We start from the raw sequence: 13,451 nt of genomic DNA on the forward strand, positions 1-13,451 counted from the left end.
ATACGTCACAGACAGCATGAGCTTTGCACTGTTAATGGAAGCTTCCCATGTCCATTGTCTTGTTCGTGTGTCGTGTGTCTGTCTGGCACTTGCCCTTCCATCTAATACTTGCACAGACACACACACGCACATGCAAGCAAGTACTCTCTCACTTTGCGCTCTCTCACGTGCTCGTACTCGCATTTGCACTCACACTTGCTCTCGCTCTCCATTCACACTCTCTTTCTTTCTCTGTCGCTCTGTTTGACTGTTATCAGCTAGAGTCGTCTACACATATAGTATTGTTGTTGCTGTTGCCGTGTTCGTAGTTAGTAGGACTCCAAAAATATACAAAAACAACATTGCTGTGCGCTTCACTACCCATTGACGACTGCGCTGTCGCTGCTGTTGCTTTTGCTTTTGCTGCTGCTGCTGCTGCTGCTCAGTTTTGGTGGTGGCTCTGACTCTGTCTCTGTGTGTCTGTGTCCCCCCAGACCAGTTGAGCTTTCGCAGCGATCGCGTGCGGCTGGGCTACGTCTCCGTCTCTGTCTCTGTCTACGTCGCAGTCAACGTTTTAGTTTAGTTCTTTGCTCTACTGTTTGTTGTTGTTGTTGGTGTTTTTTTTTCCTTGTTCGTTATATTCTTCTGTGAAGCCAATGCGAGGCACGCGTCGCTGCCACCAACAACAGCTGCAAAAGCCAAAACCACGAAAACGAAACCGTAACCGAAACACAAACACAAACAGAAACAGAAACAGTAAACATAACAATAACAATAACAGTAATAATAATAACGAGAACATCAACAAACAAGAATAACATTAAGCAGAGACAAGCTGAACAAAAAAAAAGTTTTTAATTTCAATTTTCGTTTCGCGAGTCGTCGTGTTGTTTTTTTTTTCGTATTTTTTTTCGGTATTTTGTCTGCTTATTTTAATTATTGTTTTTTGTGTGTGCAGCACTTGTGTATGTAAAACAAAAAAAAAAACCAAAAAAAAAAACTGAAAACCGCAACAACAAATAAGTATTACTTGTTGTTGCTTGTTTGACATGAAAGCTCGATGACAATTTCTACTCGTTGCAAGTTGCGCAGTTGTTGTTGTTGTTGTTGCTGCTGCTGCTGTGTAAAAAGTGTTAATTGAAGCACGCGCCGCACAAAATAAAGGGCAGAGTGGGCGTTAAACAGTGGCGAGAGGGGTTGGGGAGAGTGGAGAGTGGAGCTGTTTTTGCCTGCCCTCTGCCGCAGTCGACGTCGGCGTCGCTGTCGCTGTCGCTGCTTCCTCTGCAACTGAAATTGAATTCAAGTTTATGTAAACATTTTAACGTCGACGTCAATGGAGAATGCTACGCACTTTGCAAGCGCCCACAGAAGCGCTCTCTCTCTCTCTCTCTCTCTCTCTCTCGCTCTCGCTCACGCTCTGTTTGTGTAGAGTGTAGGGGGGAGGGGTTTGAGGGGTGCTTATATAATAGTTTTTTGTTTGACCGACGCTTCGCATGTTTTATTAAACAATTTCGTTTGCATCAATTTGGCAATTGAAGCTCATTTAGCGCAAACGTCCCAAAAATGGCAACCCCACGCCCGTTCCCCCGGTTCCCCCGTCGTTCCCCTCTTCGACCGCTCCAACCCCCGCCATCATCTACATACTCCTCCACTGTTTGCGCCATAATTGGCATCAATCGTTCAATACACATCCGTTGTAGCCGCCGTTTCATTCCCCATCGCCTCCCACCACCCAATGGCGATCCATCTTCTTCTCCCCCCCACACACACACCTCCCCCCGCTCACCATTATCCTCTCTCTTCTCCTCGCTTCTAGCGCAATTTGTGCGTCAATGGCAACCAAAATAGCAAAAAAAAAAAAAAGTGTTTACTTTATTAATTTTAAGCTTTCGGCAGTTAAGAAACAAAAAAATATATATATATACACACACACACACAACGTTGCTATTTTTTTTTTTTTGTATTTTTTTTTTGCGCTGTTCATTGTTATGCGGCGTGAATGCCGCACATTAAGCGCAGTCCGGCAAAGATTTGTCGATCCCAGAGGAGGAGAGGGGGGGTGGGGAGAATCGAGGGGATTAGGGGATCGGCGGGTGGATCGTTAGAGTTAGCTTGGGCGTCACAATTACGTAGCTTATAGCTCCTCTTGCCCATATTTATATAGACACAACTACGCTAGATACAGATACAGATACAGATACACTTGTTGTATCTATATCTACATATATCTACACATAACTATATCTATATCCGTGTATCTATAGCGACGTCTATCGAGCTTCATTTCGCTGTCGTCGTCGTTGATTCTACAAAATTGTTTTTATTAGATAACGAAACGAGCAAATTGGTTTTTAAGCGAACCCACATTGAATACTAAAAAAAGAATGTGGAAGAACTGGTTGGGGAGCGGCGAAGACAGTGTGTAATTTAAGGATCAATGTAGAGAGGAAAAGAAGAAGAAGAATCATCAGGAGAAGAAAAGCAAAGAAGGAGCTTAGGATAAAACATTAAACAAGAAAAAGTTGAGTAGTAGTAAAGAAGAAAAAGGGATTTTAAAAAGGTAACCGGAGAAAGAGAAAGAGAGAGAGTTAAGAAGGATAGACAGAGAGAGAGAGAGAGAGAGAGAGCGATCAGTTAAAGGGAATATAGATAAGAAGAAAGATAGAGAGAGTAAAGGTAAAGGATGAGAGATATTAAGAGAGATCAACAATTAAGGAGAATGTAGAAAAAAAGAGTGTAAGTAGGGAGAGAGAGAAAGAGAGATCAACTGTTATGGAGAATATAGAAAAGAGGAATGATAGAAAGTGAAGGTAGAGAAGAGAGAGACAGAGCTAGATCAATGGTTGAGAAGAAAGAAGAAGAAGATTAGAACTCCAGTGAACTTTTGCTAGATTATAATGCAATGGGAGCTCAGCTTGAAAAAAGTTGATGCTGCTTAACGATAAAAAGAGATCAATATACGGATATTTAAAGATAATGTATGAGAGAAGAAAGTAGAAAGAGCTTAGGAGAATTTGCGGAAGCATTTGGGAAACAATTAGACAAATAAATAGAAAAAGTTAGGGATTCAATGATGGGAAATGAAAGTAATAATCACAAAAAAAAAAGAAATCAAATGAAAGACAAAAAGAGATGAAATAGCAAAAGGGAGAGTGTCAGGCAGAAGTAATAGAGACAGAATAGAGAAGGAAAAAATTGAAATAGTATTTATATGGGACAAAAAAGATATGTCATAGTAGTGGGAAAGCGTAAAAGTAGTGTAAAAAGAACACAAGAATGTTAAAGAAATGGCGCTAAAGCAGAAGCTAGTAGGTGCAAGAGAAGATGAGACAGGAGAAGAATTCGAAGATGTCATAGAAGAGGGACTTAAAAGAAAGAAAAGATAGACCGATATAGAGAGCTACATAGAGTTAGAGTGAGAGAAGAGAGAGAGAGAGAGAGAGAGAGAGACAGAGAAAGACAGATAGAGAGAGATAGGTAGAGAGATCTAGAGCGAGAGAGATGTAGTAAACGAACGCAAGCGAAGTCGAGAGAACGCGTCCCTTTATCAGATTCCAGTGCACACGCTTCAAATTCAGTTCCGATCGCAGTCCGACTACGCTCTATATATGCTATATATGTACACCTCTCTGAACATATATATATTGCACATTGTATATACGTATAGAGTCTAAAAATATAGCTAATCTGCAGGCACGTCAATGTTTATGCGGATGTGATTATGTCCGATCTGTTGCCTCGCTTCCTCCCCCAACCTTCCTCTCTCTCTGTCGCAGTCTTTGTCTGCCTGTTGCTCTCTCTTTCGTTGCATCTCCTGCTGTGCTCTCTCTCTCTCTCGCTCACTCTCTTCTATCTCCATCTCCATTTGCAGCTCTCGATGCGATTGCTGCTGCAGCTGCTTTGTATCTGCTCGCTTCCATATCGATCGGCCTACTTATAGTCGCCATACTGTGGCCTATATGCGACCACACACACACACAAACACACGCACACAAAAGGTGCCACATGGGAGTGTGTGTGTGTGTGTGTGTGTGTGTGTGTGTTGACGTTCCAAGGTTCCCCAGGTTGTTGTTGTTGCTGTGGTTGTTGTTTCGTTATCGCAGCTCGCAACTTTTGCAAATGACGTCAAATGTTTCACACAACGAAGAAGAGCAAAACAGCGAGAGTGTGACAGAGAGAGAGAGAGAGGGAGACAGAGAGAGGAAGAGGTGTAACTGGATAGCACGCTTTGCCATTCTTGATACTTTTTGTTGTTGTTATCGTCGCTGTTGTCGTTGTCATTACCATTTCCATTATTATCATAATGCGGTTTGTTGTTTTGGACTCGCAGTTGATTTCTAGGTTCGGTTCGGTTCGGTTCGTCTTTTGGGTTCGTTTCTGCCTTTCCTCCTCTCTCTCTCTCTCTCTCGAACTTTTGTTCTCGTTCTCGTTCGGAACTCAAATCTAATTCATTTGCGGTTGCGCTTCCACAACACATTCGAAGAGTCCACAGCGAATGTAATTATCTATGGTGCTTTTGGTGTGTCAACCAAACAAAAACCAAGGCGTTGTTGCTCCATTCTTCACTCTTCCCCGCTCTCCTTTTGCTTCTCGCCTCTCGCCTCTCGTTGCGTCTCGTTTGACCGCAGATGGAGCTGCCAAGATGCCAACACGCTCCAACAATGCCTACTTAGATGCGTGCGCTTGGTTTTGTTTTTCGTTTTCCATTAAATTTAATCAATTTTGATTGATGTGTGCGCCAAGCAAGCAACCAAGCCAACAACCAGCAACCAACAACCAGCATCACCAACAGCAACTTACAACCTGCAACCTGCAGCAGCAACAGCCCCAAAAAAACAAGTTGCATTTGCGGCAGCCACTTTAGCAATTGGGCAACAACGAATTGCTGATGTCCTCAATTGATTCGATTGCCAAACAATTTGCGAATCTATTGAGAATTATTGAATTGAGAAGAAAAGGGAAAAGAGAAAGAAAGAAAGAGTTGGTAGAAAACTTGAAAAAAACTTTTTACTTTAATCAAAGATATCTAAATGAAATATATGAAAATGTTTCCAAAATGAAATTAATCCTTAACATTCTTATGATAAGTTTCCCTCCCTTCGAACAATAATACAAAAAAATTACAATCGTGTAATAAATTTAATTTGATTTTAATTTACCGCAAAATTAAAGAACGAAGCTATTTTGCTAATCTTTAAACAAAAGTCAGCTCAGAACACACTTGAGTCTACCTCTAAAACATTTCATTTAAGGAAATCTCGCCTAGAAACTTTATAGTAGAAAGATAGAAGCTAAAATATTGAAGGTTAAACCTACTTTTGAGTAGAATTTCATTCATCGCTACTTAGCAGAAAAGAAAATACAACTTAAGATCAGCCTGGACGAACTAAGAAACAATATTTTGTTGAGAAAATATCTCACTTAATTTATTCATAATCTTTATCCAATTTAAGGACGACTTTAGAAACCCAAGAGCTCTCTAGAATTTCTATAAATTTATTATACAACAAATTGTTTTGCACTTTAAAACGTTTCAGGCGATGTTTAAACAAAAGCGCTACATTATAAATAGACCTTGGAATTTCCATATTTCGTAAGAATTAAGATCGGTTATTTAGATGATACCAGGTGTCTTTCAATGAAATTTCATGAAATTTAATAAGCTTCGCATATTTAAAAATTGTATACATGTTTTTGTATCAATAAATTTTGAATATGACAATAAGCTAAATGTGAGGTCTAGATATTAAACAATCTTTGAATAACTAGGTTTATAAAACACTCTAAATAGTGGAGTATTCATTATGTTTTATGAGCTGATCTATAAATGATGGGATACTTTAAAAAAGCTTCTAACTCTAAAGAAACTTCAGAAATGCAAAGCAAAGCTATCGCCATCAATTGTTTATTATTATTATTATTATTGAATATCGATAGTTTACTATCGATAATTATGAAACAAACTATGCAAAACTATATTGTTCGCTGTGATTCATCTTAATTATAAACTGTGTCATGCTTTTTTAAAAAAAAACTGTTTACCTAGGCTAAAGTTTCGGTGATCGAACTATCTATGAAGAAATTGCCATCATCGGTAAACTAATCGTATAGTTTACTATCGATTTCAAACAAATTATACAAAACTATATTAATCGTTGTAATTTATCAACGTCTATGAATCAATCTTCATTTTTAACTTTCGGATTCTTCTTAAAAAGAAAACAGGTCACGTAGGCTAAGAGAACTGTAGATATATAAAACAAATCCATCAACTATCGATAGTTTTCAAACAAACTATATAAAACAATTTTCATCGCTGTGATTCATCAACGTCTATGAATCAGAGCTCTTTAAAAAAAACTGGTTACCAAGGCTAAAGATTCGCTGATTAAACTAACTATGAAAAAACGGTGGATATACAAAGCAAAGCTATCGACGTTAACAGTTTACTATCGCATTAGCTATCGATAGTTTTGACACAAACTATTAAAAGTTATTTTCATCATTGTGAATCATCCACGTCTATGAATCACTCTCTATTATCGATCCTTAGAAAACAAAACAAGCAGCAACAACAGCTAATCAACAACTTAAACTTCAACTCAAACTGCGGCGGATAATTGCAATCGTAGTTTCGTTTTTTTTTTAGGGTAGCTGACAAGTCGGTTACGTCAACTGTCGCTGTCGACATCGCGCTGTGATTGAAACGTCAAACTATTTTGTGTTTTTTTTTTTGTGCTGTGGTGAATCGTTTCGTGTGGTTCTCAATTGTGACTTAGGCGCGAACGAGTTCGCAAATGCGCAGAAATCAATCAAATACAAACAAAATCGAATGCAGCATTGAAAGTGACAACAACAATAGCAACAGCAACAACGACAACGACATTTGTTTTTTGTGGCAACTGCAGAGCGTCTAATGCGTAAGCGGACGTCGAGTGGACGCCCCTCACCCTCCACCTCACATGTCCTGTAAAATGTCTGTGTGCGCTCTCACGCAGCCGCCCGTGCCACGTGCCACACGCAACAGCAATAGCAACAGCAACACGAACGCCAACAACACTTCAGGAGCAGCTGCCACATCAGGTGCCGCTGCCACAACGCCACCAACAACACCGCCAACGCCACCGCCGTCGCCACAAGTGCGCATCTACGAGGACTTTGACAGGATGAGCGCCAAGGAAGTGTACTACAACGAGGCTGGCAAAAAGGTCACCGTGAAGCTGCTGCATTTCCCCGACCTCCTGCCCGAGGACATTGCCAAGCTGCGCTTGGACGATGGCGACGATGCCGACGACGCTGACGCTGACGATGACGATGGCGACAGCATTCGCAGCGGCGGTCACAACAAATCGTCGTCGTCGCATCACGTCGACAGCGAGGATGCGGGCAGCGAGGCTGAGACAGCTGCCGTTGATGTGAGCAGCGGAGGTTCAGGTGGCGGCGGCAGCGGAGCTACGAAGAAGATCTTTCGCCGCAAACTCTCGGGCAACAATATGCAGCCGAGGAAGTGCAGTCTGGCCTTTGCCCAGGCGCATGGCATTAAGCAGCGGGCGGAGAAGAAACTCTCGATGCCCACCATCAGCATTACGGCCAATGCGGGGGAGCACATCAGCCTCTCGTCGGCGCTCGCCGGTCGCAAGCTATCCCAACAGCTGTCGCAACCGTTGTCCATGTCGCTGGCGACGCCGCCGCGTCGCTCGCACTCACCGCTGGGCCAGAGTCTGTGTCCCGGCTACATTCAATACTCCAAATCGCTGCTGGAGGTGCCGATGCCTCGCGATTACGGCTATGCCAGCAGCGATGATCTAAGCTCCGAGTGGGACTCCGATGTGTCCACATCGGCCGCCCCATCGTCGTCGTCCGCAACGGTCGGGGGTGGCTCAGCCTCGCCCACAGGCAGCACGAAGAAGGTAAGCTGCTGCTGTTGCTTAATATCGGCAGCCTCTCAGCTAGTACCGGCGGAAAGTTATCAGCCTCTTAGCTACTACCAGATAGTAAAGCCGACTGCTAGATGTCTGCTCTACGGCTACTTCTGCGACTTAATACCGTCTGCAAGTTAGCAGCCTCTCAGCTACTACCGGATGCTAGCTACGGTTGCTTTTTAGCTACTACCGAGTGATAGTACCGTTTACTATCTTACAGCCTCTCAACTACTACTACTAGTACTACTACTACTGCGATTTAATATCAACTACAAGCTGGCAGCCTCTCAGCTACTACCGAGTGATAGTACCAGCAACTGACTGACAGACTTTACTCTACCACCGAGAGCTTATAACGGCTGCTAACTGACAGCTCTTTAGCTACTACCGACTGTTAGCTGTCAACCTCTCAGCTACTACCAGATGCTAGTTCCGGTTGTCAGCTGAGAGCTTTTCAACTCTTAACAATAGTACCGTTTGCTAATTGACAGCCTTTTTGCCACTACCAGATGCTAATACCGGCTTCAAGCTGGTAGCCTATCAGCTAATATCATTTACTAATACCAACTACAAGCTGGTAGTCTCTCAGCTACTATCGAGTGATAGTGCGAAGAACTCTATCACAACCTTTCATCTACTACCAGCCTGTTAGCTGTCAGCCCCTCAGCTACTACCAAATGCTAGTTTCGGTTGTCATCGGAGAGCTTTACAACTCCTATTGAGTAATAGTACCGTCTGCTAATTGACAGTCTTTCAGCCACTACCAGATGCTAATATCGGCTCCAAGCAGTTACCCTCTCAGCTTCTACCGAATGATAGTACCCGCAACAGCCTTTCAGCTACTATCGAGAGCTAATACCAGCAGCTAGCTGGCAGCCCTTTATCTCAGCTACTACCGAATGCTAGCAAGTGCTGCAATCTGGCAGCCTTTCATATACTAGCAACTTTTACTAGTGGCTGCAAGCTGTCAGCCTCTCAGCTACTACCAAATGATAATACCAACTGCAAACTAGCAACCTTTCAACCTGCCTGCAACAAGCTGGTTTTCGAGCGGCCTCTAAGCAACTACCGGGTGCTACCGGACTTAATCAAGTGTCTAAGCTGTCAGCTTTGCATGCGGTTTTATTTAGTATCATTCACTGTTCAGTAGCTGTCTATGTTATGTGGTTGGACTTTACGCCATGCGGTTGCAAGACTTCGTAGTATTGGATATCAGTGTGGTTTTAAAAAATGTTTTCGAACTAACTAACTTGTAGTTGCTAACCGAAAGGAATTCTACATTAGTCGGAAGCGACTTTGATAAAAGTTAATTTCTGGATTTCGAGTATTATTTAGCATCAATCGTTAGTAAAATTTATCCGAACTGCATTGGAAATTTTCCCTAAAGATTTCCGTTACTTTTGCAGCATTTTAATGATTAGGGTAGCAGCTAGTTCCTGATGTTGTTGGGTTAATGGCTTCGGGTGTTATTCAAGGCCAACGCAAAGTGTATCCAGTGTTCAACAACTCTCAACGTTTAAGTAATTTTTATTTATTTTATTTTTTTTGTTGGTGCTAACCGATGCTAATCGGTATTAATGCCGGCGCTATTCGGCATTTTCCCAAATCCAGACGCACACGCTGATAAGGCGTTCGTTGACGTCACAAAAAAGTGTTCGCTCGATCTCAAAGTCATAAACTTTAATAGTCTTGTATATTGTTTTTGTTTTTTGTTTTTTTTTTGGTGTGTGTTGTTTAATGGGCCGTGACCAGGCAGCGAACGAACGAGCCTATGCGGCAAATTCCGCGTGACCTCAAAACGGGATCGCCGTTTCAATTAATTTTACAGCGTAGATGAAGTGAATTATTTATGTATTTTCATATATTGTATTGTATACTAGTTTATGAAGCGGATAATTTAATGACTCGTTTTTGTTTGCTCCCCCTAGAGCTCCGGCTGGCGCAAGATACGCAATATTGTGCAGTGGACGCCCTTCTTTCAGACGTACAAGAAGCAGCGTTATCCGTGGGTCCAGCTAGCCGGACATCAGGGCAACTTCAAAGCAGGTCCCGAACCGGGCACCGTACTCAAGAAGCTCTGCCCCAAGGAGGAGGAATGCTTTCAGGTGCTCATGCAGGATGTGCTGCGTCCGTATGTGCCCGTCTACAAGGGCCAGGTGACCAGCGAGGATGGTGAACGTAAGTATACCACTTTAACTATCGTTTGTACTATCGATAACGTGCGATAGTTTGCTGTCAAACCATCGCTTATTAGTAGTGTTCTTTGCCACTTGACTCCCAATTGAAAAATATACTTTTAAAACAAGTTAATTTTTGAAATAACTATTGGTTAACTATCGATCTCTGACGATAGTAAGCTGTCAAATCATCGATAATTAGCAAACTTTATAGGCACAAATTCGATATACATAAAACATTGAACATTGTACATTAAATTAAAGCGAGGATGACGAACGTAAGTGTTGTCTTTTAACTATCGATTGTACTATCGATAAAGTGCTATAGTTTGCTCTCAAATCATGTTCCCTTCCCGTAGTGTTCCCTACTACTACTACTACTAAATTTTGTAAAGGAATTTCAAAATTTACTTTTAAAACTAGCTATTTATCAACAAAACTATTGGTTAACTATCGATTAAAGACGTAAGCTGTCAACACGTCGATAATTATCAAATGTGGTAGAGATTAATTCAATGTATATTCAAATAGATACATTATTATTATTGTAGTTAGAATTAAATTATTTTATTGCAATTTCCTTCATTTCAATCGTTTTATACTTGTTTACTATCGATAGTACAGTGCAGCCCAACAATCGATAAATTCATTTATAGCTTGATCGAACTCATTAGCTTATACTTTTTGTGTTTTATATTATAGTTATATCATATAATTAGAGTAAAAAGCATTATACTTTCAAGTTTCTTTTAATATTTTTATTTCTCCCTCTTTTGCAGTCTATTTGCAACTGCAGGATCTGCTTAGCGACTATGTGCAGCCTTGCGTGATGGACTGCAAGGTGGGCGTGCGCACCTATCTCGAGGAGGAGCTATCGAAGGCCAAGGAGAAGCCCAAGCTGCGCAAGGATATGTACGACAAAATGATACAGATCGACGCCCTGGCTCCCAATGCCGAAGAGCACGCAGCCAAGGCGGTGACGAAGCCACGCTACATGGTCTGGCGTGAGACCATCTCAAGCACAGCCACGCTGGGCTTTCGCATTGAGGTAGGGCATTTAAATTCCTCTTGATCTACATATATTTGAATTACTCATTTTTGACTTTTGTGGATCGCAGGGCATCAAGAAGAGCGACGGCACCAGTTCCAAAGATTTTAAAACGACCAAGTCACGCGAACAAATCAAATTGGCCTTCTCCGAGTTTCTCAGCGGCCATCCACATATTCTGGTGAGTTCTTATAGATGTAATATTCCATTAACAGACATTAATATACACTGAAAAACAAATTCTTAAATTAAGAAGTTTGGTGCCAATTTTGGTTTTGTGCGTCAAGAACATGAAAATCGTAATGTTAGAAAAGACATCTTGATTTCAAGAACTCTTAATACTATATATAGGACCCAAGTTCAATTTAAAAAGAAGTAAAAATCTTTTAGTCTTAAAAATCTTATTGTATTTTATTGTTTGTTAGTTCTTATTTAATATTTTAAATTTAGAATTTTTGGTCTTTTTTTTAAATATGTTTTTTTTTTTAGACTAATGTTCCTAGTTTCAAGAATATGTTCTTTTTGGACGAATGTTCTTAATTTTAGAATTTGGTCTTTCTTTTTAGTGTATATATCGGTTATATACAGCGGATACAATGCAGAATTCTTTACTTAATGTGCCCATAAAACACACTAAAATAAAGACTAATTCTTGTGTATGTTATTCATTAAGAATTCAATTCTGTATAATTTTCCCTGCATTGAATCGATCATGAATCTTTCCCCTATGCGATTAGCTTTAGCCTAAACAATTACAACATAAACAATATCGATTGTTTCTATTATTGTATCTAATTTATTACCCCGTTGTATCTCCCTGTTGCAGCCACGCTATATACAACGATTGCGGGCCATTCGCGCCACCTTGGCCGTATCGGAGTTCTTTCAGACACACGAGGTGATCGGCAGCTCGCTGCTCTTTGTGCACGATCAGACGCATGCGAGCGTTTGGCTAATTGATTTCGCCAAGACGGTGGCATTGCCCGAGCAGCTGCACATCGATCACTACTCGGCCTGGAAGGTGGGCAATCATGAGGATGGCTATTTGATTGGCATCAACAATCTCATTGACATATTCGTCGAGCTGCAGGCGGCCATCGAATCGGAGCCATCGACAATCGCATCTGGTTCGGGATCAGGATCAGGATCGGGATCGGGATCGGGCTCGGGATCTGGTTCAGGATCAGCATCGGGTTCAGGTTCGGTATCGCCGGCGCCACCTTCCAGTGGCCAAGATGAGGAGGCCACCAAATTGTGAATTGAAATACTAATAATAATACTACTACTTCTACTATGATTTACCATACAAAAAAAAAAAAACGATTATACTGAAACGTTCCATGGGGCTGTGCCCCACAACGAACATTTTCTAGCACATTCCCCCAATATTCCCTCCCCCTATGTCCCTAAACTAAATCTCCTATCTCCGCCCAACATCACAGCAGAAAGTAAATGAATTAATCAATTTTTTTCCCAAAAGAAAACTTAGTCTAGTAGTTGGCATACATACAATTTTTTTTTTTTTTTTTTTCTCTTAACTGCATACTTTTAACCCGTTAAGTTTAAAATCAAAGACTGAACAACAATATGCGTATACCCTATACATTTATATATAGCATATATATATAACATACATACATATACATATATAGTAAATTTTGATGTGCTGTTGCATTGCTGTTGTAGTGTAATTTATTTAATGCAAATATTTGTTTTCCCACATTTTACGCTGCACAAAGGCAAATTGTAAAAGTAGACAAGAAACCGACAAAATGATTAACAAATCAGTTGCAGCAAACGCAATTTCTCTACTACTTATAAATAATGTTATTAATATTATGTTTATTTTGATTATCTACTAATAACAATATACTAATAATGTGCACTATTAAACTCATGTAAACCGTTCAACAAAAACAATCGTCTTTTACTTTCTCAAATTCAATTCAAAGTGCGCGCTCAACTTTGCATATTTGGCAGCCCTAAAAGTAGGCAATACAGTAAAGACGGCGCAGGCTTTTAAAGTTGCCCACTTTTTGCGTGGCATACTTTTGTCCGCTCGCACAGAAAATACCACACAGCTGGTATTTATGGTATATTGGCAGCAGTTGCGCGAGTTGGCACTTAGTGCATTTTCTGCTGCGATTAGCAGCGGTCACACTGTCTGCTAATTTAGTTAATGTTTTGTTGTTGCGCGGTTTGCACGTCGCGCGTCGTCGTCTCTGTTAAACGCGCGCACGCATCGAAACTGTTATTTTTTTTTGTTTTTCAAATGTTTGTTGTTGCATTTCTCAAAGCAACTCGACGCGCGCGCTCCTGTTGATG

At 41.0% G+C, this 13,451-nt stretch overlaps 1 protein-coding gene across 2 annotated transcripts; it reads left to right on the top strand.

Annotated features, from left to right (window-relative positions):
• Positions 1–465: 465 nt before the first annotated feature.
• LOC133848182 (uncharacterized) lies at positions 466–13,040 on the top strand. 2 transcript variants are annotated; one of them, XM_062283630.1, is made up of 6 exons: positions 466–944; positions 6,629–7,889; positions 9,830–10,079; positions 10,858–11,126; positions 11,197–11,307; positions 11,953–13,040. In XM_062283630.1, the coding sequence occupies exons 2-6, from the start codon at positions 6,942–6,944 to the stop codon at positions 12,382–12,384; spliced, it is 2,010 nt and encodes a 669-aa protein (XP_062139614.1). In that variant the 5' UTR covers positions 466–944; positions 6,629–6,941; the 3' UTR covers positions 12,385–13,040. The 2 variants fall into 2 exon arrangements, with proteins under 2 accessions (XP_062139614.1, XP_062139615.1); XM_062283631.1 differs by having other exon boundaries at positions 6,759–7,889.
• The last annotated feature ends 411 nt before the right edge of the window (positions 13,041–13,451 follow it).

The sequence above is a fragment of the Drosophila sulfurigaster genome, chromosome X (genome assembly GCF_023558435.1).
Source record: "Drosophila sulfurigaster albostrigata strain 15112-1811.04 chromosome X, ASM2355843v2, whole genome shotgun sequence".
NCBI classification, from domain to species: Eukaryota; Metazoa; Arthropoda; class Insecta; order Diptera; family Drosophilidae; genus Drosophila; species Drosophila sulfurigaster.

What these genes read in the sequence shown, in the direction of transcription:
- LOC133848182 (XM_062283630.1), top strand. Translation starts at nt 6,942, where the DNA reads ATGTCCTGTAAAATGTCTGTGTGCGCTCTCACGCAGCCGCCCGTGCCA. An exon ending in CCACAGGCAGCACGAAGAAG is followed by an intron (nt 7,890 to 9,829) that starts GTAAGCTGCTGC and finishes TGCTCCCCCTAG; the next exon opens with AGCTCCGGCTGGCGCAAGAT. An exon ending in GACCAGCGAGGATGGTGAAC is followed by an intron (nt 10,080 to 10,857) that starts GTAAGTATACCA and finishes CCTCTTTTGCAG; the next exon opens with TCTATTTGCAACTGCAGGAT.